The sequence below is a fragment of the Gorilla gorilla genome, chromosome 1 (genome assembly GCF_029281585.2).
Source record: "Gorilla gorilla gorilla isolate KB3781 chromosome 1, NHGRI_mGorGor1-v2.1_pri, whole genome shotgun sequence".
In the NCBI taxonomy this organism is placed as follows: domain Eukaryota; kingdom Metazoa; phylum Chordata; class Mammalia; order Primates; family Hominidae; genus Gorilla; species Gorilla gorilla.
This window is the reverse complement of record NC_073224.2, coordinates 15,155,604-15,180,873: the sequence shown is the minus strand read 5'-3', so window position 1 is coordinate 15,180,873 and position 25,270 is coordinate 15,155,604. Positions and strand designations below refer to the sequence as shown.

The 25,270-nt window shown below is 36.6% G+C and overlaps 1 protein-coding gene across 4 annotated transcripts in view; it reads left to right on the top strand.

The window, feature by feature from the left end:
* Positions 1-25,270, top strand: part of FMN2 (formin 2) — a 394,366-nt gene that overhangs the window by 244,539 nt on the left and 124,557 nt on the right. For 3 of the 4 annotated variants that reach the window (XM_055373763.2, XM_055373745.2, XM_031015559.3), the window contains 5 exons: positions 648-739; positions 911-1,040; positions 2,175-2,321; positions 5,483-5,542; positions 5,705-5,825. In XM_055373763.2, coding sequence (XP_055229738.2) covers positions 648-739; positions 911-1,040; positions 2,175-2,321; positions 5,483-5,542; positions 5,705-5,825 — 550 coding nt within the window. Of the gene's footprint in view, positions 1-647; positions 740-910; positions 1,041-2,174; positions 2,322-5,482; positions 5,543-5,704; positions 5,826-25,270 lie in introns of those variants that run through there. The other variant, XM_055373751.2, reaches the window with a different exon arrangement.

Genomic DNA, 25,270 nt, shown 5'->3' with positions numbered 1-25,270 from the left:
GAAAGTATTATAAACAGGCAAAATAACAGGAAAACCATTGTTTTAAAGCATGCTTGAATGAATAAACATTTCTCAGATCACTAATAGTCAATAACATTATTTGGAAGATTTGGGGATAATCTGGTTTGCATTAAACATATTTACACTTTATTTTATTTTATTTATTTGTTTATTTATTTGAGACAGAGTCTCGCTCTGTCACCCAGGCTGGAGTTCAGTGGTGCAATCTCAGCTCACTGCAACCTCCTCCTCCCAGGTTCAGGTGATTCTCCTGCCTCAGCCTCTCAAGTAGCTGGGATTACAGGCACCTGCCACCATGCCCCGCTAATTTTTGTATTTTTAGTAGAGATGGGGTTTCACCATGTTGGCCAAGCCAGTCCTCAAACTCCTGACCTCAGGTGATCTGCCCGCCTTGGCCTCCCAAAGTGCTGGGATGACAGGCATGAGCCACCGCACCCGGCCATATTTACACTTTAAAATGCCTCATGAATTAAGTCAAGCTTTACTATATACAGATGCTAAGAAACATGAAAATATATAGTGTTTTGCTGTATTCAGATCAGCAAATTTATCAAGATAATTAGATTATTATCTAAGGGATTCAGTTGGCCAGACTTTGAAAAACTATTTGGTTTTTGTTTTTCTAGAGAGCACAGTCAGATGAACTCGAAAAAATAGAAAAGCACGGCCGATCTTCCAAAGACAAGGAAAATGCCAAGTCTCTGGACAAACCTGAACAGTAAGCATGCCTTATAACTGTGTAGAGGGCGTCCAGGCTATGGGTGGGCCCGTTTTGTTTGGAAAATGCAAATGCAGTGTCTTCAGTGCATACTTGTTGTGAATGAGATGAGGATAAACATCTGTTTATGTGAATTATATTTTTCTTCTTAACTTGGCTTTATTTCCTTAGGTTCCTTTATGAACTGTCACTAATCCCCAACTTTTCAGAGCGAGTCTTTTGCATCCTGTTCCAGTCCACATTTTCAGAAAGCATTTGCTCAATTCGTCGCAAACTGGAATTACTACAGAAATTGTGTGAGGTGAGTTCTGGTCCAAAGAGAGCTGAACTTGAGTCTCATTTAATTGTGCTCAGCCATGTTCATATTTCAGAAAAGCATTCTTTTATTTACTCTAAGTACTCACCAAATTTGAAGGATCGCAGTCCCACAGAAGGGAACATTTTATGATTGACCTTCAAGATCAAAGTAAATGTTCCGGCGGGCGCCCAGGGCTGCAGGACCACATTGCTAGAATGTGGCCAGTACATGTTGGCCTCCAGAGATTTCTCTGCCCTCTCCTTTTGCCAAAACAAAATCTTCAGTTTTCACGGTCCTCTCAGACATCAGACTTCCAAAGGAATATAATTTGAAGGCTTTTTTTTTTTACTTTCTTTCGTTATCTGGAAGGACCTCTCCACAAATTGTTAATAATTATTCCAGCCAAATAATTTAGGAACAGCCATATGACTCAACAGAGACAAATATTCTTCCGAAAACAAAAAATAAATGCTTGGCAGAAACGATCAATGTTAACATTTAAAACAATTTGTCAAATATCAGTAGTACCATTTGTTCTAGTTGCGGTAAATCATTTTGAAAAGTGAAAAGATGTTTTTAAAGGCTCACATTTTCAGAAGAAGTGACATGCAAAGTCAAGTTAAACACAGTGTTTTGAAACAAATGAGTGTGAGCTCTTTGGGGGTAAACCTAAATTTAGAAATTAATCTCTGAATCTGCTTTTTGGTTTCCTCTGCTGATGCCAAACATTGGTATTGTTCCAGACGTAGGCACCATTAAGACAATGGCAGTGATATTAGTGATGTTATTTTGTAATAGTTCTCATTTGGCCTTATCTAATAGTTATCATATAGCTTTAGTTCCCATATAGCCTTAATAGTTCTCACACAGCCTTGTTTTCCTTGCAATCACATCATAGAAATGGCCTAACATAGCATCCCCCAGCTTACAAAGGCATACCTGAATGTTTGTGGGTGGTGCAACTTTTACTAACTTTCAGGATACTGCTCTTAAAATATACCTAATAATTAGGAATGATAAAGTTCGGTTGTGACCCAAAACTCCTAATATAATATAAATTGCTGGCATCGACTCGATGATTCAAACAAAACCTGGTATAAGATAAAAGTTGTTTTTTGTTGTTATTCTGTTTTACAGACATTAAAAAATGGCCCAGGGGTTATGCAGGTTCTAGGTTTGGTTCTTGCCTTTGGCAACTACATGAATGGAGGAAATAAGACTCGAGGACAGGCAGATGGCTTTGGATTAGACATTCTTCCAAAACTGAAAGATGTCAAGAGCAGTGTAAGTATTTTGCATGAGTGGACGTAAGCACATTGAGGAGTCAAGGTTTTGTATAGTAATGGGTTTGAATGTAAAGCAGTTGTAAAAAATATTTCTTTTATGTTCCTAGGTCAAATGCTTCTTTATGTTCTGAGCTAGAAAAAAGTAATGTCCATCAGATATTTGTGATTTTGTGATTAATGTTTCCTAAAGTGAATAATTTTCATTCTTATGTCTAATGCATAATTACAACTTTTTAATATAAAAACAATATAAAATAACTTTTTATATTGTTTTTAATATAAAACAATAATTTCTTTTACCATATCTTTCCCATGTCTGCTAATATTTATCCTTTTGGAATCTGAAGGCTAATTATTTTCTATGAGTTAGACAGTATATCTCTTATTTTTTTCTTTGTCATGTTAAGCAATGGAGGCCAATAGGTCCATATTTTGAAAATAACACAACGATGAGTAAAATGGCTTGTAAATAAAATATAAAAGGTGATTCTACTCTGCTGCATATGATTTTCTCCTTGATACTGGTGTGTAGGGGGATGTCTAAGCTCTCTTGCAGACCTAATCATTTTTTGGTACTACTTCTGCAGTTGTGTTTGTTTGAAATTAATGTCTAAGCGATTGTGAGAGTGCCAGTAGAAATATGAGGTTAGGAATGATGGTTAGAGTCACAGACTCAAGTCTGAGATGGTAAACTTAAAAAGTAAAAGAGTTACATTTCTCTGATAAAAAAATCATCACACAAAAAAGTAGGATAAAGGAAATTCTGGACATATTTTTGAAATATTAAGTTTAATAATTGGCTTGTAGAAATAAAAATATGTAGGACTGTCCTTCCTAGATAATGAAATAATTTCCTTCATGGGAGAGAGAGAGACTTTTAAAAATCTTTTCTGCCAGCCAACAATTTGTTTATTGTTTTATATACAGATGCTTCTCAACATAAAATGGAGTTATGGCCTGATAAACCCATCCTAAGTTGAAAATACCATAAGTGAAAAGTCATTCAATACATCTAACCTAGTAAACATCAAAGCTTAGCCTAGCCTGCCTCAAACATGCTCAGAACACTTACCTCAGCCTACAGTTGGGCAAATCATCTAACACAAAGCCTATTTTATAATAAAGTGCTGAATATCGCATGTAATTTATTGAATACTGTGCTGCAAGTGAAAAACAGAATGGTTGTATGGGTACTCGCAGTACAGTTTCTACTGAATGCGTATCGCTTTTGTACCATTGTAAAGTCAAAAAATTGTAAGATGAACCATCGTGAGTCGGAGACTGTGTCTGTGTGTGTGTATGTGTGTGTGTGTGTTGTCAAATTAATACAGATATTCATGCAATATTCTTTCATTGAGCATCTGTGGAATGTGGACACTGCTCTTCCAAAATCGAATAATTCATAGTCCTTCCTTGGTACACCAGCAGCATATGATTTTTTTATTTTTATAATTGTTCAAATGCTCATGTGTATGATACACATTTTCATAGAAGTATCTACTATAGAGAGCTAATAAATTACATTTGTTAAAAAAAAATGCTTAAGCCAAGTGCAATAGCATGAGCCCGTAATCCCAGCTACTTGGGAGGACTTTTCAAGGCCAACCTGGGCAACACAGTGAGAGCCCTTCTCAAAAAAAAAAAAAGAAAGAAAGAAAAGTCCTTTTCTTAACCTATGGTAATTCTTGAATACTCAGAAACTGCTTGTTGGAGTGAAACAACTTTTGCAAATAACATTGAAATATATAGCATCAATATCATATTTAAATTATAGAAATGAACTGGAAATAGATTCTAGTGATCATATATAAATCAGAGATCATTTGTGGGACTTTTTTGGTATCAGTTTATATATCTTATGCAATCCTCTATTAGGTTAAATTTCATTAATTTAAATAATCAAGAGGTAATCTAAAATAAAAATTTAAATATGTAATCAAGAAATATGTTTTTAAAATAGTTTCACTTGTACTCAGAAGAGCTATGCAAAGTCTTCCTGAATTGGTTCTTTCTCTGTAAAACAAATGTAACTATATTTATTCCTTAGTACTATTTATAGACCTCCATGACAGAGCTGTTACTTTGATCACTTAGAATTTTCTCTCAGCATGCCTAGTTTTGTTAATTGATTCAGGTGCTGCCAACCGTTTCATTGAATTACAAGTTGGGAGAGAGAAAGGAAGTCAAGTTGCTTAAATCATTTTACAAGCAAATCCTGTCTAATGAGGGATGTCTCTAATAGCTATATTACTGACTCATGTCAAACTTGATTATAAAGAGGTTTTGCTCTTTTTACAAATATAGAAAAAATTGTGGTTATATTAAACATTCCAGAGAATGTAGTTTGTATCATAGGGTTTGTTTTTAAAGTAAAATATATACTTGAGCTCTCAAATTCAGATTATCTACTACTACTTTGGAACAATACAAAAAAAAAAGTAAAATAAAAATTAATGCCCCTAAATAAACCAGAAAGGAGGTGAAAAGGTATTTTTGAAGTGTGTTAGATATGAAACAATTTTACCTTTTTTTAAATAGACATATCCACATTGTCTTATTTATAACCACATGAGTATTAACTCCTCAAATCTCAATTGCTGAAATTATAATATTGGAATTGTTAAAAGCTCCCCTTTACTTAGTATTGGAATGGTTAAAAGCTCCGCTTTACTTAAAATGATACTTAGCTTTTTTATTTCCCTAATCTATATGCTAAGGAGCCTCAATCAAACTTAACTGTTGGAGTGGTATCTATTAGCCCAGCTATATATCAATGCTAGCAATGTTTAATTATTTCTTTTAAGATAGTAGTTTTAAAACATAAAAAATTATCAAACAAAAACTAAAAACACAAAATAATAAAATATACAAGACATGAGCTAAATTTCTAATTGAGGGGGGGTAACAATTGGAAAGTATTTACAGTTCAGACTTTGCCCCTAAATAGCTGTGCTAAGATTGGAACACTGGGGAGAAAAATCTTTTAAGCCATCAAACTCCTTAGACACGATGGCCAAGACAATCCAAAATGTAAAATTTCACATTTCATTCCAAATGTTCTCATGTATATACATGAATTCACTAGAATCTTTTTTGGTAACACTTTATATTTAATTAGTTAAAAAATATATTGTCACTGACTTTGGTCTTTCTGCCTAGGACAATAGCAGAAGCCTTTTGTCATATATTGTTTCGTATTATCTCCGAAATTTTGATGAGGTAAGACAATTTTTACATCTAGTCATATTCCATTATTCTTTATTCGTTGGATGATTTGGCAGTACTTTTTGTTGTTGTTTTTGTTTTGGACATACCTGCTATTATTCTTTTTTATATTGATAACCAATTTCTTTAAATATGATGGGGTTTTTTGTTCATTAGGATGCTGGAAAAGAACAGTGCCTCTTTCCACTGCCAGAACCCCAGGACCTTTTTCAGGCCTCACAGATGAAGTTTGAAGATTTTCAAAAAGATCTCAGAAAACTGAAGAAAGACTTGAAAGGTAACTTAAAATCCTGAACTCATGTTTTCTGTTTATGCTTTTTTTAATGAGAGAAGGCAGACTTTTCAATGTTTTTAGATAAAAGTAATCTTTTTTATCTTTATAGAACTAAATTTGTGTGTGTGTGGCAAAAGAACAATTTTGCCTATATTCTTATTCTTTGGTTGTTTAAAAAGTTATGTGTATCAAAAATTTGGTTATTAAGTAATATCTTGGTTATTTCAATTAACAATCTGTCTTGTCAGGAATAAGTTTACATTTTGTTTTCATTTTATAACCAAGAACATTTTGGTATTGGTCATGTCATGGTTGGATACAAATTATGTCATTGTTGTAATAGAAGATAAATAGTCCTTCCCCATTTTCCCTTGGTGTACTTGCCCAGGATTTTCTGGCTTATGAACTTTCCTGGGAACAAAATATCTTCTTCTACTTAAAAACCACATACATGTATATTGTTTTATTACCAGTCAAGCTTTACATAAAATTATTTTGAAGAATAATAGGCTGAAATTTTTCAAATTTCTAAATTAAAAGTAGCATTTACAAAAAAGCAAATAGTTTGCAGATTTTTTTATTTTGTAAGTAAAATTCCTGCCATCCCCTTTTCTTGATATTCTTATTGAGTTGCGAACACCTCAGCTATCTATTTCAGCTTCTCTCTTGCTGTATTACATACAGATGAGAAGTAAATACATTTACCTGAGCTTTTCATTTGATATTGTGTTACTATATAAGAAGAAAAGGCCTGGTTACCCCTGTCCAGAAACCAAAAAGATAGAACTTTTTAAGAGACTCCCAATTTTGAGATGTGTTTATCCAAAGATACTGATCTGTAATCAGATTCATAGAGTTGTTATATTCTAGTTACAGATGTTTTAAAGTGGATTTCAGTGAGCATAGGGACATTATGTAGTGTGATTATAGTTCTTATGTATTCAACAACATTTATTACGGACCTGGTTCATAGCAGACAGTTGCTAGGTGCTGTGGATCCACAAAGGTTACAGTAACCGCTGTTGAAGAGGGCTGAAATTCTGTCATTACATGTACCCTGTTGGAGCCTTACAAGTTGGTGCTCATTGACTGAGGCCAAGAAAGACTGCCTTGACTTGCTCTGTTTTTCATACAATAATAATAAATAAAACTATGTTACATTTGTATAATATTGTGGTACTGTGTATTTTAAGCTAAGAATGAATTCTTAAAGCAACAAAAAAAACCACTCATGTTATAGTATTATACTTCAACCTGATGACAGGCATCTTGGTTTGCTTATGAAATTTACACACACTATGATGTGTAAATGCTAGAGGCATTTCTAGGGGATCTGGAAAATACTTCCCACTTCAATCAATAGTTCAGTCTTGTAAAGTAGGATTTCATAGTTTACAGGTGATTTGATAAAGGAGCGGAATGGGTGACCCTATTATCAGGATATCAGGATTTATGTTTGCTTTCTGGAGTTGCATCACTTTGGAATGTGATCCCATTTTCTTATGATAAATACACAACTTCTTACTATAGGCATTAAACATACATGTAATTATGAAAATGGCAAGTTCTTGCAAGACTTGGAGCTAAAAAGAAAGACCTAGCTAACACCAGATAGTGGGTTTGAAAAGGACAAGCAGGCCAGGCGCGGTGGCTCACGCCTGTAATCCCAGCACTTTGGGAGGCCGAGGCAGGTGGATCACGAGGTCAGGAGATCGAGACCATCCTGGCTAACACGGTGAAACCCCGTCTCTACTAAAAATACTAAAAATTAGCCGGGCGTGGTGGCGGGCGCCTGTAGTCCCAGCTACTTGGGAGGCTGAGGCAGGAGAATGGCGTGAACCCAGGAGGTGGAGCTTGCAGTGAGCCGAGATCGCGCCACTGTACTCCAGCCTGGGCGACAGAGCGAGACTCCGTCTCAAAAAAAAAAAAAAAAAAAGAAAAGGACAAGCAGCCAGCCAGGCATGGTGGCTCACACCTGTAATCCCAGCACTTTGGGAGGCCGAGACAGGCAGATCACCTGAGGTCAGGAGTTTGAGACCAGCCTGACCAATATGAAGAAACCCCATCTCTACTAAAAATACAAAATTAGCCAGGCATGGTGGCACATATCTGTAATCCCAGCTACTTGGGAGCCTGAGGCAGGAGAATCACTTGAACCTGGGAGGCAGAGGTTGCAGTGAGCCAAGATCGCGCTATTGCACTCCAGCCTGAGCAACAAGAGCGAAATTCCATCTCAAAAATAAATAAATAAATAAGTAAAAATAAAGAAAGAAAAAGACAAGCAGCCAGCGCCTCTGAATACTATTTCCACATCTGCATTTGCCACCTGCAAGTGCTAGGTGCCTACATTTGGTAGCACAGAAGATTAGATATTGAAGGAGCATCTTAGCAAGTTTTGAGTACCTCAGAGTTTAAAGAGAGGATTTTAACCCTGAAGGTTTACACTTTATATCAGGGAAAGATGAACTTATCTTTCAGATATCATCAGACCTGTGCCCTTGGCCAACAACGATCACATTTGCCTGACACAGTATTTTCCCCAATCTGAACACAGCCTGTAACAATATGATAGAATTGTTGAAATGGGGAGTTTCATGACCAAATGAATGTTAAGTTAAAGTTAAAAGGACTTCATGGTATTCTCCAAAAAAAAAACAAAAAACAACAAACAGGGTGGTTGCAATTGTTTTCCCATTTATTACAGAGCACTTTTTTCACAGAATCTCTGGTGTGTTCTGTAGTCACTGAAACATATTTTGAGAAATGCAAGGCTGGTGTATTGTGTTAGTAACAGAAGAATGGCATTTACCTTTGAGGAGCTTACAGGGAAGGTTGCAGAAATGATGCTATAGTTGATGAAATAATGTAATTATATGTTACTCTTCTTAAAAAATGGAATCAGCTCGAAGAGCTATTTACAAAGCTGTCAAACTCTGAGGATTAAAAACTGACAAATCATAATTTACCTCATTTTTTTTGCTTGTCTAAATTTGGGGTTTTCCATGAAAAACAAGATGTTTTATGACATGAGGAAGGAAATCTTATGGACTGAAATATAAATTCAGTTACTGGGAAATAAAGATATACCCAAATGTAGAATTTCGTATCAACAACGCATGAAATCTGCCTCATGTCCTTTTTAGGAATGAGAGGGATATAAATAGATATGTACATCCATCTGACTAAATGGGAGTCAAATGGAAAATTATTGGATTATGTTATTTTAGGAACAATTACTTTGAAATAATGTCTACTTTGATCAAAGTAGCCTATTAAAAATGATTCCTTTTCTTTTCTTTTCTTTTTTTTTTAGACAGTCTTGCTCTGTCGCCCAGGCTGGAGTGCAGTGGCACAATCTCGGCTCACTGCAGCCTCCGCCTCCCCATCTCCTGGGTTCAAGCAATTCTCTTGCCTCAGCCTCCTGAGTAGCTGGGATTACAGGCACATGCCACCACTTCCAGCTAATTTTTTGTATTTCTAGTAGAGACAGGGTTTTGCCATGTTGGCCAGGCTGGTCTCGAACTCCTGACAAAAATGATTCCTTCTAAGTGATCAAGTGAGGGAATTCATTTAAGAAGATTCATATGGCCACATTTTGTTTCCCAGAGGCAAGTTGTTATAAAAAGGTTTAGAAAATAGGATAAAGTATAGAAAGCATTTATCTCAATACCTTTCATACAATAAATACCCAATAAATCTTGGCCATTCATAATAAGGTAAACATAGAATAAGCAGTGTGATTAGTTTGATAAAGACAGATAAGCAATAATCATAGTAGCTCATCTGCTGGCTCTAGCACTTCTGTTTCTGCTTAGAGACTTGATTTTTATTTCTAAGGAAAGGCTGAAAAATAATGTGTTGTGGCTCAGACATTTTAATGAGACGACTGAATCTCATTTTAGCATTTTATAATAACATCCACTGTGTTTAGTTTCTCTGCTCACTCCCAAGATTTCCATATTTCCTCAGGGTGCTTCCCTGGCTTTCTGAGCTCAGTGACATGTAGTTCGTTAAGCAACCTGATCTGCTTTTGATCTCTTCTGGCTGTCAGCAGCTTTTCTTGATGTAGTCATGCCAAATGATGACTCTGTTCCAGTGCCTGTCTTGAATAGGAATTGTAGCATTTGCCACATGACTTAAATCAACTCAACATGCACGGAGCATTGAGTAATTAAGTTACCGGAACTGGATGAGAATGTTCTCATGCAAATTCTTCTCTGTATCCTCTTTCTTTCTGTTCTTCCTCCCTGTACTTACACACTCTCTCTCTTTTCAATATCTGAGTTGAAAACAAGTTTAAAATTCATTAACTATACCTTCAAGTTGAAGCAATGTCCATTTTCCAGAGATTTATAGGAAAAACCAGCCCTCAAACTAGTTTAGGGTTTATTTTGGCTTACAACTACTAGTTTGTAGCTATTACATTTAAATTGTTCATTTCTGATATTTCCTTTTTTCCCCTTATGTTTGAGGACAGGAAACAAATAAGCTTTTTTAAAAATAACATTTTACAGTGGCCCTCCCCACCCATCCAAGGTTTTACTTTCCTTGGTTTCAGTTACCCACAGTCAACCTTGATCCAAAAATATTAAGTGGAAAATTTCAAAAATAAACAATTCATATGTTTTACGCTGGGCACTGTTCTGAGTGGTATGATGAAACCTCCTGCCGTCTACCTTCATCCCTTCCGGCACGTGGATCCTCGCTTAGTTCAGCGTATTCATGCTGTATATACTGCCCACCTGTTCATCACTTAGGACAGTGGTCCCCAGCTTTTTGGCAATAGGGACCAGTTTCATGGAAGACAGTTTTTCCATGGACAAGCCAGGGGGATGGTTTCAGGATGATTTGAGGGCATTACATTTATTGTGCACTTTACTTCTATTATAATTACATTGTAATATATAATGAAGTAATTAAACAACTCATCATAATGAAGAATCAGTGGAAGCCCTAAACTTGTTTTTCTGCAACTAGACGGTCTCATCTGGGGGTGATGGGAGACAGTGACAGATCATGAGACATTAGATTCTGCTAAGGAGCATTCAACCTATATCCCACACATGTGCGGTTCACAGTAGGGTTCTGGCTCCTTTGAGAGTCTAACGCTGCGGCTGATCTGACAGGAGGCGGAGCTCAGGCGGTAATGCTTGCGATGAGGAGCGGCTATACATACAGATGAAGCTTTGCTTGCTTGCTGGCCACTCACCTCCTGCTGGGTGGCCCGGCTCCTAACAGGCCGCAGACCAGTACCCATCTGTGGCCCAGGGGTTGAGGACCCCTGACTTAGGAGCCATCTTGGTTATCAGATCAACAGATCACAAAAAGGGTGAGTATAGTATGATAAGATGTTTTGAGACAGAGAGACCACATTCACAGAACTTTTACAGTATATTGTTATAATTGTTCTATTTTATTATTATTATTTTAAATCTCTTACTGTGCCTAGTTTATAAATTAAGCTATAGCATATGTATGTGTGTATAGGGAAAAGCATAGTATATATAGGTTTCAGTACCATCTGCTGCTCCAAGCATCCACTGGGGATCTAGGAAGGTATCTCCATGGATAAGGGAACACTACCGTTTTATGATTTTTAAAAAAAATTTAAAAAAATTTTATTGAGGTAAAATATACATATAAAATTTACCATCTTTACCATTTTTAAGTTATATTTTAAAATTAATATCTGTTTAGCATAGAAACTTTAGACAACCTTGAAAAATGTAGAGAAGAAAACAATTGTATTTCCACAGTTCCATGATAAATAATGTTTATATTTTGTTCTGTTTATATCTGGTAGGTAGGTGTTTATTGCATGTGCATACATACATGAATTATGCAACTGGGATTATGATGCACATAATTTTTGCAATTTTTGTCCACTCATTTTCTGGTCTATACTAGGATAATTTGATTTTATTTATTTACATATATATTCTATTAATATTTTCTTTCTGGTTGTCCATTTGATAAATTTTTAAATATTCTCTTCCTAACACCTCCAATAACATTTAAGAAGATGTACATAGTATTCCTGTTAATTTACTGGGTAATCCTAAATGTTAACATATTTTGTAAACTATAAAATTTTATAACATGCTATAAATTTATGTAGTATATTTATTCTTCTAAATAAGACGAATGTTTTAGAACATTCTAACTAACAATTGAACTCCTTCTACTTTCTTTTCAGTTTTTTTCCAGACTTTGGGTACTGTCATTTTTCTTAAAAACATTACTGCTGTTTAATAATTATTAGGTAATAACATTTATGAATATATTTAAATAATTACTGTGCTATCACTGTTGCATCTTATATTCCTCCCCCCTTCACATTTGATGTTCTTTCAGTGTGAGTGAATGGGTGTTAAACTCTTAGTCCGGGCCAGGCGTGGTGGCTCACACCTGTAATCCCAGCACTTTGGGAGGCTGAGGCAGGTGGATTGCTTGAGGTCAGGAGTTCAAGACCAGCCTGACCAACATGGTGAAACCCCGTCTCTACTAAAAATATAAAAATGAACCGGGCATGGTGGTGGGTGCCTGTAATCCCAGCTACTCGGGAGACTGAGGCAGGAGAATTGCTTGAACCCGGAAGGCGGAGTTTGCAGTGAGTGAAGATTGTACCGCTGCACTCCAGCCTGGATGACAGAGCGAGACTCCATCTCAAACTGAAAAAAATTGTTCCCCCTTGTTTTGGAATGATAGTTTCACCAGAAATAGAGTTCTAGACTGACTGACTTTTCATCAGTATTTTGAAGATATTTTTGTTTTCTTCTGGTACCTCTTATTTTCAATAATTTTCATTCTTTTGTAGATAAGCTGTCTTATCTCTGATGACTTGTATAATTTTCTCATTGTCCTTATTCATTTTTGGCTTTCCTAGGATATGTATGGTATGAATATATTCTTTTAAAATTTTTTGTATTGCTCTGTACTTAGAACTTCCTATTAAAATACTGATGGCTTCCTTAATGTGTAGAAAAATTTCTCAGCCACTGTCTGCCCAAGTATTACTTCACTTTTCTCTTTTTTCCTGAAACTTCTTTTAGATGTACATTGGTCTAATCCCTGTTGGTCTAATCCCTGTTAGCCCCTTAATCTAATCCCCATGTCTCCTAACATCTTTCATGTGTTTAAAATCACCTTCCATCTTTTGCTATTATCTTCATGCATTCCTCAACATTATCTTCTAATTCATTCATTCTCTCTTGACTCTGTTAATTCTAATGTTTATGTTATCAATGCAGTAAATCATAATAATTCTTGTTTCCAAGATTTCTAATGTTTTTATCATATTCATTTTGCCTCTAATTTCTTATTCTTGTTTTGGATATTTATCTTCCTTTTATGTCATTGATATTTGTAAAAATATATTAAAGTCCTTTTCAGCTGTTGTTTCATCTGAAATGAATTCATCTTCCACTTAGTGATTTTATAAGTTGTCCTTCAGAGTCACTAGTTTCCTATGTGGTGTTAGAATGATGATTTTTATAAAGGTGTCAAGTTCACAATTACGGATTGAACTGCTCGTTCTATTCTTTACCCCCTTCTCACTACTGCACTTGACTAGTCTTTAAAAAAAAAAAAGTCAGGAAATTATGGCCTATGGGCTAAACCTGTCCTCTTTTGTAAATAAAATTCAGTTGGAACACAGCCACGCCCAATCATATACACATTAGGTATGACTGTGTTTGTGTTAAAACTGCAGAGTTGAAGAATTGTGATAGAGACCTTCTATCAGTGAATGTGTCCCTCCCTGACTCCCTTCTCCTGACCCCCAAAATCATTCACTGTCTTTTGATTTTTTTTCAATTGCTTTAACTTGGCCTGCCTTTGGTACCCAAGTCACAATCAAAGCTTCTAGCAGCAGCATATATGCCCTGTGGGCATATTAGGTTTATTGTAGATCCAGTCTCCACGCTAGTGAATGACTTGGCTGGGGTCTGGGCTGGGAAGCTGTGGCTACTTACTCTTGCTGCCCCAGACATAGAGTTGCATGTGGGCTACAGCCCTAGGAAGCAGTGAATTCTAGGTGTTTTCATCCTCCTTGTATGAGTTTGGGAGACCAGTTACCACTCTGGGTTTCCAGTAGAGAGACTGGTTCCTTTCCCTCCTGTCTGTTCTCTCCCATCCCCAGTCCTCACATAAGCCAAGATCTTTACCTATTCCTCCACGATCATAGTTCGATGACTTCTACTTCCGCCCTGTTTATTAACTTTGGCTTCTCTACTATTTCTAGTCCAAGGAGATATTTACATTTTTTAAAAGCATACTATGTCTGCTTAGTTTCCTCTTTATATGTTACCGTTCACTGCTCTGTGTTTTCAACAGAGGGAAAGCTCAGGCTATAAATTGATTATAAGTTCTGTTTGACTGGAATTCTGTATTCACTTTTATATCTTACGTTTTTCCTCACTGAAAATTATAGCAGAAACATTTTTCCATACTATTTCATATACTTCAAAAACTGCTTAGGATGGTTTCATAACTCGTCTCATGAATGTGCTGTAATTTAGTGAGTAATTTGATTCTTGTAGGAAATTAGACTCCTCCCAGTTTTCACTGCTCTTAAGTATATCATGTTGAGCATTCTTATTTATAGCCCTTTTAAAAGTTGTATCTCTGGTTGTTTCCATAATATAGATTCAGATTTATAATTACTGGATCGAAGGTAATGAACATTTTTTCAAGTTCTCGATATTACCAAATGTTATAAAAATATTTTCTAGAGGAAAACTGATGAATTTTAATGGGTGAGTTGTTTCTTAAAGTAAAACAGAATAATAAAATTTATGAAATTTAGATTAGTAAAGAATCTTAGAGACATTGTGGTCTCATACCTTAATCATTTAACAAATGTTTATTAAATTAACAGAAAATAAAAAGTAGATTCTTTCCTCATAGCTCATAGACTAAAAAGAGGACTGTTGATGATATGAATAACCACTATGCAGTATACAATTTTTTTTCATTATATAGAAACACAGAAGTAATAGTTATTAGGTATACTTGGAAAATTATATTTAAATTGGACTTCGAAAGGTCTGTAAAATTCTCCCAAGAGGAAAAAAAAAATAGAATTTCAAGCATGGGAAAGAGCATGAGCAAAGTTACCCATCCTGTGACCATTTGGACTTTGATTATTTACTGGTTCCTGATCCTAGAAGTCTCTCAATTCATATCAGGTGTATATCTAACAGATATAAAATATTCATACCTGAGATGGAGCTCATTGCAGTGGAATTCACAACCAGGGTGAAGATTGTGTGCATATGTGGTTTGAAAAAGCCTCCCAGCCAGTAATGCTAATATGTCTTTCAAAGTAGCTTGCTGTGACTACTCTGTGTCACTGTTTTACATGCATTAGCTCATTTAATCCCTATGCCATAGATAGGATCATTAATCCTCTCTTTAGTGATTGCATAACTGCAAGTTAGAGATAGTAAATGCTCTACAAAAGGTCACATAGTGCAAGCTGAGGCTGGGTCTGGGCCTGAGGAAGCTGATCCAGAGCTCGCACTTTTAACACCAACACAAACACCGCTTCCTTTTGGGGTTCACTGCGCAGAACCCTTCAGGGAAGGTTGAGAAGCCGAACATACAAATATAATTGCACTGAAGTATAGTAACAACCGTGATAAAATAGGAGCAGGGAGCAGAGTGGAAAGGGAGCCTGATTCTATCTAATTGGTTAGAACAGGCTTGAGTTAGGTAGTACCATGAGAACTGAGTCATGAATATAAATACTTTACCAGGTGAAAAAATTTATGGAAGAAAATTTGAATAGATGAGCCACCAAGTTCAATGAGATGAAATTAATGCATCTTGGAATTTTCAGCAATCTGACATGATTCAAATACTGGCTGAGTACAGAGAAGTAGAAAGCAATAAAGACATAGACGTACGTAGTGAGCAGATCAATCCCACGTAGACAGGCAGGAAGATTCTGAGTGGACAAGGGGTGTGTGTTTGATTGTGTGTGTGGGGTATTTGGAAGGAAATGGAGGAGGAGAGAGAGAGGCATTTCAGGTAGAGGAAATGTCCTAATGCCCCAGCATTCTTAGAACACAGTGACCATGAGATGATAGAAAATGTTTTCTGATTATAGAAACTCAACAAACTTCTATACTTTATAAGGAATTTTCATTTTACTCTAAATGCAATATCCAGCCATTGAAATATTCTATTCAGGGAAATGGAGTGATATGATTTATGTCTTGAAAGTACTGCTCTGGCAAGAGGAGAATTTGTGAGACCAGTTTGGAAACAATTGTGATTTTGACAAAGGAGGGAGACAGAGGAGCTGGGAAGAGCTAACCAAATCTTTCTATTTTTAGGGACAGTCAGTGTTCTAGATAGCAACTGTTTAGAATTTTCTGTAATCTATGTAATGTATAAATGCTTCTTAATAAAATTGTGTCATTCCATGATTTCCTTCAAGTCAATAGTATGTAGGTTACTGTGATGTTTCGCTGTTTGAGATGTTTGCATTTCTTTCCAGAAGCTTTGAAAGAAACATTTTCTTTTGTGATTTTTTTTCCAAAGTTGATAAGCCTCAAGTATTTCTCTTTCTCCTCACTCCTTCCTCCACACTAACATGTATGTGTACTCTATTTAAATCAACATTTTTCAGTATTCTTTGACTTTTTTTAAACTATTAGTCTCAAAATATACATTACTTTCAGTGGTGATTTTGCCATTGGAAAGGAGAATTAATGAGAAGAAAATTTTTCAAATCATTCAAGTCATTAGTCATTGAATTCTAAGATTTGATGCCATTTATATATATTAGAAAAAAATAACAAAATTGTATTTTCTCCTTTTTACTGATTGCCTGCTGTTCTGACCCAGCTGTCTGGTGAAAACCGCAGCTAATTAAAGGTGATTACTTCCCTGTCATTTTGAGTTAAAGTACATTTTATTTTATAAATTATCTGTGATTGTGTTACAGTGTGTACTTTGCACAAATGTTGGCTTTTAAAGCAATAGTCAACTTAGTTTAATGCAAAGCCATGAGATTCTGTTTCTTTCAGGGACCTGGTATAAACAAATTATCACATAAAAACATGGTCTACACATATGTGGTACAAGTTTTCCATGAGATTATAGTCATTTACAACAGTTTTCATGAGAATGTTTCATTCTCATAACCGAGTCATTTCTTTTTCCATTTTTAATTGGCAAACTTCTGCTCATTCTTCTAAATGATTCAGCTAAAATGAATATACTTAGCTAAAATAATTCTTCTTCAGCAAGGCTGTCTGATGAACTTGCCCTACTGGAGAACCTTGACAAAGATTCACTGATAGCCACATAAACAGTGATTTGCAGCAGTGCCTGACAACATGTTAAATATGAGTGTAAATGTCAATAACTTTTCAAATCATGCTGAGAATTTCATCTTGGTCAGTATGTCTGGTGATTGGTATTCTTTTCAAAACTGTTAAAAGTCAGAGAATGTGAAATATTGGCAAAGATGTAGATTGGTGAGAACGCTTTTACACTGATGATAGAAATGAAAATTGATTCGATCCCACGAGAAACCATCTGGCAATATCTTTTTTTGTTGTTTTTGTTTTTGAGTCGGAGTCTTGCTCTGTCGCCCAGGCTGGAGTGCAATGGCCCGATCTTGACTCACTGCAACCTCTGCCTCCTGGGTTGAAGCAATTCTCTTGTCTTATCCTCCCAAGTAGCTGGGATTACAGGTGCTGATTACAGCATGCACCACCATGACCGGCTAATTTTTGTATTTTTAGTAGAGACAGGGTTTCGCTGTGTTGGCCAGGCTGGACTCGAACTCCTGGCCTCAAGTGATCCACCCGCCTCGGCCTCCCAAAGTGCTGGGATTACAGGCGTGAGCCACCACACCTGGCTATGGCACTATCTTATTAAGTCAAAAATGTCTATACTCTGACCCAGCACTTGGCCCCTAGATATATACTCCAGTGCACAGGTGACCAGGTGAAATACAAAATGGCATTCATATTGATAGCAGCAGCACCAAAACCCTCAGATATTTTTCAACAAAATAATAGCTGAGTGAATTATGGTATCTTCTTTCAAAGGACATCCGTTGAACTGTCAAACTGATTGAACTCTATTTACCTGCATTAAAAATGGATAAATCTTATTAACACAAGCTTGAGAAAAAGCAAATTGTAGGAAAAATATGAACAGTATGATTTCAGTTTTTAAAGTTCAAATATATAGACAAGTACAGTAGTCTCCCCTTATCTGTGGGGAATAAGACCCCCAATGAATGCCTCAAGCCACGGATAGTACCAAACTCTATATGTACTATGTTTTTCTTATACATACATACCTATGATAAAACTTAATCTATAAATTAGGTTCAGTAAGAAATTAATAATAATAATAAAAATAATTATAACAATATACTGTAATAACAGTTATACAAATGTTTTATACAAATATTATTTGTATACAAAAGTTATACAAATGTGGTATCTCTCTCTCTCTCTCCCTCTTAAAATGCGGTAATATTTTCCCACTGTGCTTAACCATTGGTAACTGAAACCACAGGAAGTGAACCCATGGATAAGGGAGGGCAACTTCACTTGTTTAGGGATAGCCGGGGGATGAGAAACACAAAGTTAAAGGTTGTAGTTACCTCTGGGCCTGAGAGAGGGACAGAGAGAAACACACTGAATTTTTCCAAAGCATTGGCTATGTTCTGCTTCTTAAACTGGAAATGTAGTAGGTGAATATTCATTTAGTCTTTACATGTAGCGTATATGTTATGTATGCTCCGTAGTACTTCTTTAACAATCGTATATAAGAGGAAAGAAAAATAGGCAACCACTCAGGAATATGTTTGAATTTGAGTTGAAATTTAGTCATCTGGGCCCCACAAATTTAAAATATGTGATTGCTCAGCCTTTCCTATACTTTATGAAGAAATTATATAACAGCATATTCAAAAATAAGCATCATTAAAGAACATAAGAAATTTAAAGAACAAACTATGTTTAAGACTTTATATATTTGCGCATGATGGTGCTAATAATATAAAACTTATTTGGGAAAAACAATCTGAGAAACTGGCATGTTTTATGGTCAACAATTCAAATAGATATTATGTATAAGCAATTAATAAATTAGAAATAACTTCCAGGGTCAGAAAGCTGTTGAGTACTTAGAGAAACATAACCCATTAATTTTGGTTACTGCTTCTACTATTTCTGTGTGAAGGTGGGGAAACAAAAACCACATTTACTATTTTAATAGCAGTAATTTAACATAGAGAATGAAGTTAAACGCACGTTGAAGGATGTTAAATGCAGAAAGAGGATGCTGAGGAAAATGTGGAAAGCGTATACCATCCGTATAGCCAGGGGAATAAAGTGAAAATGTTGGGGTTAGCAAAGAATCTAGAACTTTGGATAGAGAGCTCTCTGGGCCTGGACCTCTAAGGAGAGTTACTACTGCTGCAAATGGGGCCTGAGGGGCTTGGAGGGGTACCCTGAAGAGCTGGGATTGGGGAGATCAAAGATGGGTGCCTCCATAGCTGGGATTGGGGTGCTTGGAGAAGGGGTTCTTCCTGGCTGCATTGGTGCTTTTGAGGTGTGCGATGATACCGGATTTGAGGGTGTGGAAACAAGGCAGAAACTAGAAACACCTGCTGATTTGTGGAGGTGAGAGGTGTCTGGAGGCAATGCTCGTGAGAAGAACAAATCCCTTCAACCATCTTCTTCCTCTTCTTCCCACCTCCAGCCTCTTTCTTCTCCTTTCATTGATGAAACCTGTTGGGAAGCCAGAGGGCAAAGGACAAAGATAGCTTGCTGAGCTGCCAGCACCAGTGTCCCAGGCCCTAGTACAAAAAAGTAGTTTTGGAGCTAAGAGACAATATCTTAATAACTGAAATGCTGTTTATTTATTTTATTCTTTAATATTACATATTTATATTATTCTAAGGTGGTCCCATGCATCTCTCTTATAGCTCTTCAAGTTAAGAATACATGGAAGAGATTTAGTACTCTTAAGATATTTAAACCATACTGTACTCTTCTCTCAATGAACATTTCTTAATGTTGTCTTGTCACTTTAGTTCTTCCATGGTTGCATTCTAGATAACCTCAAAGACGATTATGTCCATTTCCAGAATTTGAGTAGAAAAAGTAAGAACAGAAGTAATATGGAAGATTCTGACCAATGTCCAGTACGGTAGAAAGATGTTTTGCTTACTTGAGTCACACGTTTCAGTTAATAAATCTGTGTTGTACCAGAGGATAAGAAAAAGGTCAGTACGTGGAGTGATAAGTGAGCAAAATTCATTTCTACATGAAGATCAGTTGAAAGATGGGAGCTGAAACAATAGAAGGGCTAACCAGAAAAGTAGTAAGCCCCTGGTAACTAGAAATATTCATATGCAGACCAGAAGACTAAGGACATTAGATAACTGTGTTATTTAATTTTCATGACTTCATCTATTACACATGATATGAAACTTTGGTGTCAGTCAATATGTTCAAGGTTCAAGGTAAATGAATCAACCCTAGTGACCCCTCCTAAAGCTATCAAATGATGCTATTTATATAGCTGTCACAATTAAATAATGGAGAATTCATTTAATTTCATTTTGGACTATCCCTTACTGATACAGTATACTCATTTAAATTATCTAAATAACCACTGTGGCCTTGTTTATAACGATGGAAAGATGTTAACCTTTTATGTTTCCCAAGGCCAAATGTGTGAAGGAAGTCATTGTCAACAGCGTACATTCACCATTTGTCACATTTTTATTCCTTGACCCATCAGTAACTAGTTTGGAGAACTTGCTCATGTCAGACCAAGACTTACACCTTAACTGATGATGAAGGGATGACTTCTTTCTCTTTGTGAACATGTAGATACATTGAAGAGCACAGCAAGCAGTGTCAGTGGGACCCAGAGGAATCATCTAGTCCAGCCAGTGTCATCCAAAATATCAACATATGGTGTGTCATCATTAATTATGAGGAGGTGTGTCTTAAGTCTAAAATAGGTCATAAGTAATTAGTTACTGCCAATAAAGAATGTGTTTGAAATAACCTGTAACACATTCTGTGTTGTTCTTATAGAAATGCCATTCTCACTCACAACCTGAAGCTTTGCCTTCAGTGCTTCTTGAGATGCCTGGATAAGTGCTCAGTTTCCTGTTTAGTATTAATGGTAGCCGTGATGGTATATGATGCTGTTAGTGTAGTATCAGTAATTGCAGCAAACACTTACATTCCTCTTACTACATGTGAAGCACTGTTCAGTGTGCTTATGTATCTGCCTATATGAAATCAGTTGGTCTTCACAATTCTGTTAATTAGATGTTATTATTATCCCCACATTACAGATGAAGAAACTGAGACACAGAGAGGCTACATACTTGGCCAAAGTACAAAACTAGTAAGGGGAAGAGCCAGGATGCACACCCAGCCTCCAGGGCCTGTGTTCTTGGTTTCTAGGGTATATTGCTTTTCTGTTTGCTTTTGCTGCTAGCAGTAACAGTGGCAACAACAATAATAATGGTCAAAACTTCCATAGCCCTTTCTCACCTCCAGGCACCATTCTAGGTGGTTTACCTATATTAACTTATTTATCCCTCACGGCAAATTGAGGAGGCAACTTCCATTGTTATTTGTGTGTTACAGCACAGCTAGTATGTTTTTTCTGTCTTTAACCCATGCAGTGGACCTGTCCATGGAAGTGCATCATGTTTGAAAACATAACCAGTTGTGTGTGGAGGGTGACAAGCTGAGAATTATCTTGTAGGAATGATTATGTAAACAGCAAAACTTTAAAATTTATTAATATATCCTTTTATTCATTTCCATTTAAAACAATGTTCACCTTGAAAATCTCTTCTGTTGAAGATTACTCCTGTGAAACACCTGTTGAAGAGTGTATTTGTAAAACCATTCGGTTCTCTTTAGCTTTCAGTATAAGCTAGTGTACTCAGAACAAATAGAATTTATGACAGTGCTAAGGTATTGTGGGATTTGTATGTGTGTGTTATCTCTGTCCTCTTTCATATATTTATGTGATAAGGAGATCAATCTACATATCTTTAGTTGTTAGTGATAAGATTCTTCTAAAATCCATCTTTTGGAGAGAATAATCCATTTAAATAACATGTTTTTTGTAGTATGCAGTTGGATCTAATGATTCACTATTGGTAAGACTAAAACATTTTGAGAATTTTCCAGAAGCTGCGGAAGATTCGTATTCATTTATTCATCATTTTTTCCCATGCCCCCCTTTACTGGCAGCTGTTCTGAGATCCTGGTGCTAAGTAGTTCAGATGGTAACAGATCTCTGGTCAACTTCTGAGTTCATTGATTTATTATTTCCCATTCTTTTCTCACTTTATTACAGTTGGTCTTTTGTCCCTAGCATTACTAAAACTGTTATCACTATTTGCCAAATTGAATGGATGTTTTGTTTCAACCCCTATCTTGTTTGATGTTGTTGCATTTGACTCACTTCTCATAACTCACTGTTCTGTTAGCTTCCTTAGCCCCACTCTCTCCTGACAACCTCACAATTCCTTCTGAATCTTCTCTCTTCATGGCCTTCTCTTTCTCTGCTGCTTCATAAAAGTTGGTATTCTTCAGCTGTTCAACATTGGCCTACTTGTCTTCTCACTGTGTACCTGCATCCCTCAGGTGGTTTTATCCAAATTCAGAGTTTCTGTTGTCTGAGTTGCAAATACATACATGTAACTACCTGAAAACTACAGCCGGATGTTCCACTGACATCTGAAACCTAGTGAGTTCAAAACCAAATGCATTTTCCTTCCTCTGAAACCTACTCTTCTTCCTCCATCTCCATCTCCATCTCAAAGCCACCCAGACTCTACATGCATTCGGAATCCTCTGTTCTCCTCCCAACAGCACTCATCAGCGCACATTAGAATCTCCATGTGAGCTTTCTATGAGCCTTGTCGTGGAGATTACTTTTCTTTTTTACTTTATATCTTGGGGTTTTCTTCAACTTTTATGTTAGAATCAGGGGGTACATGTGCCTTTTTGTTACAAAGATGCTAAGGTTTGGGGTAGGAATGATCCCCTCACTCAGGTAGTGAGCATAGTACCCAACAGGTAGTTTTTCAGCTCTTCTCCCCTCTGTCTCTGCCCGCTCTAATAGACCCCAGCGTTGATCGTTCTCATCTTTATGTCTGTGTATACCCAATGTTTAGCTCCCACTTATAAGTGAGAACATGTGGTATTTGGTTTTCTGTTTCTGCATTAGTTCATTTAGGATAATGGCCTCTAGCTGCATCCATGTTGTTGCAAAGGACATGATTTTGTTCTGTTTCATGGCTGCATAGTATTCCATGGTGTATATGTACCATATTTTCTTTATTCATTCCACTGTTGATGGTTGGGCACCCTGGGTGCTTCCATGTTTTTGCTATTCTGACTAGCACAACAATGAACATACAAATGCATGTGTTCTTTTGGTAGAACAATTTATTTTCCTTTGGGCATATATACGCAGTAATTGGATTGCTGGATCAAATGCTAGTTCAACTCTTAGTTGTTTAAGAAATCTTCAAGCTACTCTCCACAGTGGCTGGACTAATTTACATCCTCATCAGCAATGTATAAGCATTCCATTTCCTCTACAGCCTTGCCAGTATATGTTGTTTTTTTTTTTACTTTTTTTTTTTTTGGAGATAGAGTCTCACTCTGTCACCCAGGCTGGAGTGCAATGGCACGGTCTCGGCTCACTGCAACCTCTGCCTACCAGGTTCAAGTGATTCTCGTGACTCAGCCTCGCAAATAGCTGGGATTACAGGCACCCGCCACCATGCCCAGCTAATATTTTGTATTTTTAGTAGATACAGGGTTTCGCCATGTTGACCAGGTTGGTCTCGAACTCCTGACCTCAGGTTATCCACCCACCTTGGCTTCCCAAAGTTCTGGGATTACAGGCATGAGCCACCGCGCCCAGCCTATTTTTTTTTTTTTTTTGACTTTTTAAGAAAAGCCATTCTGACTGGCGTGAGATTAAAAGAGATCACTTTTCAAAATGACTTAGGTTGGAGCCCTGTCAGGTACATTCTGAAAAGAGTCCCCAGTTGATTCTGAAGTTTACATCTTCATGAAGGAGCACTGACCTTCCGTTCAATTACCAAGCTCTGCAAATTTTACCCCCTAAATATTTCTTGTGTCTGTATCTTCCCTTGTCTGAATTTAACTCTCGCTTTTGTCAGTACATATACAGTACTTGTGAAAGGTAGTGAGGCCAGACATCAATGTTTTTACTGTTTCTATGTTTTTTGTTTTTTTGTTTTGCTTGTTTGTTTGCCTCACTACGTGGAGTGACTGGGTTTTCTTAAATTACTTTCCCAGTGTCCAGTCACTAGCTCTGTGGATATTGAGAGGCAGAGTTGGTGCACAGGGCAATGACTGATTTGATGGTGCAGACTTAACAAGTAAGGTTTGAGTCTAAAACCAAAAGTCGAGCCTGTGGTACCTACCACACAGCACAGGTCCTGACTGTGCCATATATAGCATGCCCCTGGTGGGCTGATTTTATAGTTTTTGTTCTGGGAGTCATTTCTGGAGACCAAGTGTAGAGCCCAGTCTCTCTGCACTTACACCTACTTTGCAAGCATCTTGCTGCCTACATTGATCGCTTTAAGTGGCTACAATGGTGTCTGTTTCCTAAAACTGAACCCAGAATAATGTACAAACCAGGCTTACGTGGGAAACAGTTGGATTTTAGAAGAAAGCTTTCTGATCTGATTACAGTTATTTCTTTTCCTTTGTATCTGTTACGTGACTTCCTTCCTACTTGCTGAGGCAGGTTTGTACATGCCAATGAAACTTTCTGGAAGCTCACAGAAAAGCAGCAACTCTAAGCTGTGATTAACATTGATTGAACTTGTAGACTTGTATAAATTATTCTGATTCCCTACTCAAAAAAAAAAAATAGCCAGACTCTTCATGATCATGGTTCATTCCAGGGAGTGGCATGTCATGTTCTTGCTTTAATCTGACAGTGATAAACTGGTGTTTGCCCCACCACGTGCCACTCTGTGGATGGCATGGATGTATCGGAGCCCATTGTCTGGTGGGAATGTCTGACATTTTTCTTTCTTTCCTCTGGCTGGGTTATTCTTTGTATTTGGAAACCTAATGCATGCTTTCTGATACTAGCCCTTCAACATGATATAAAATCTTTTTGGCTCAGAGAAGTCTTTAAATTAAACAAAAGTTGAGATGATTGGAATTACTCGGTTATGCCAACAGTCTCCTAACAAATGTTTTTTAATATTTGGATTTGACTGCAATGCAAGTTTTCCAGGAACTCTATCTTTGTTCTGTTTTTAATAATGTTTCTAAATGACCCTTCAAGTTTGTGAGATTGTAGTGTTTGGTATTTTTTTTTATTTACATAGTCACATACCAATTTTGAGGATGATAAGTAATAGCCAAGAT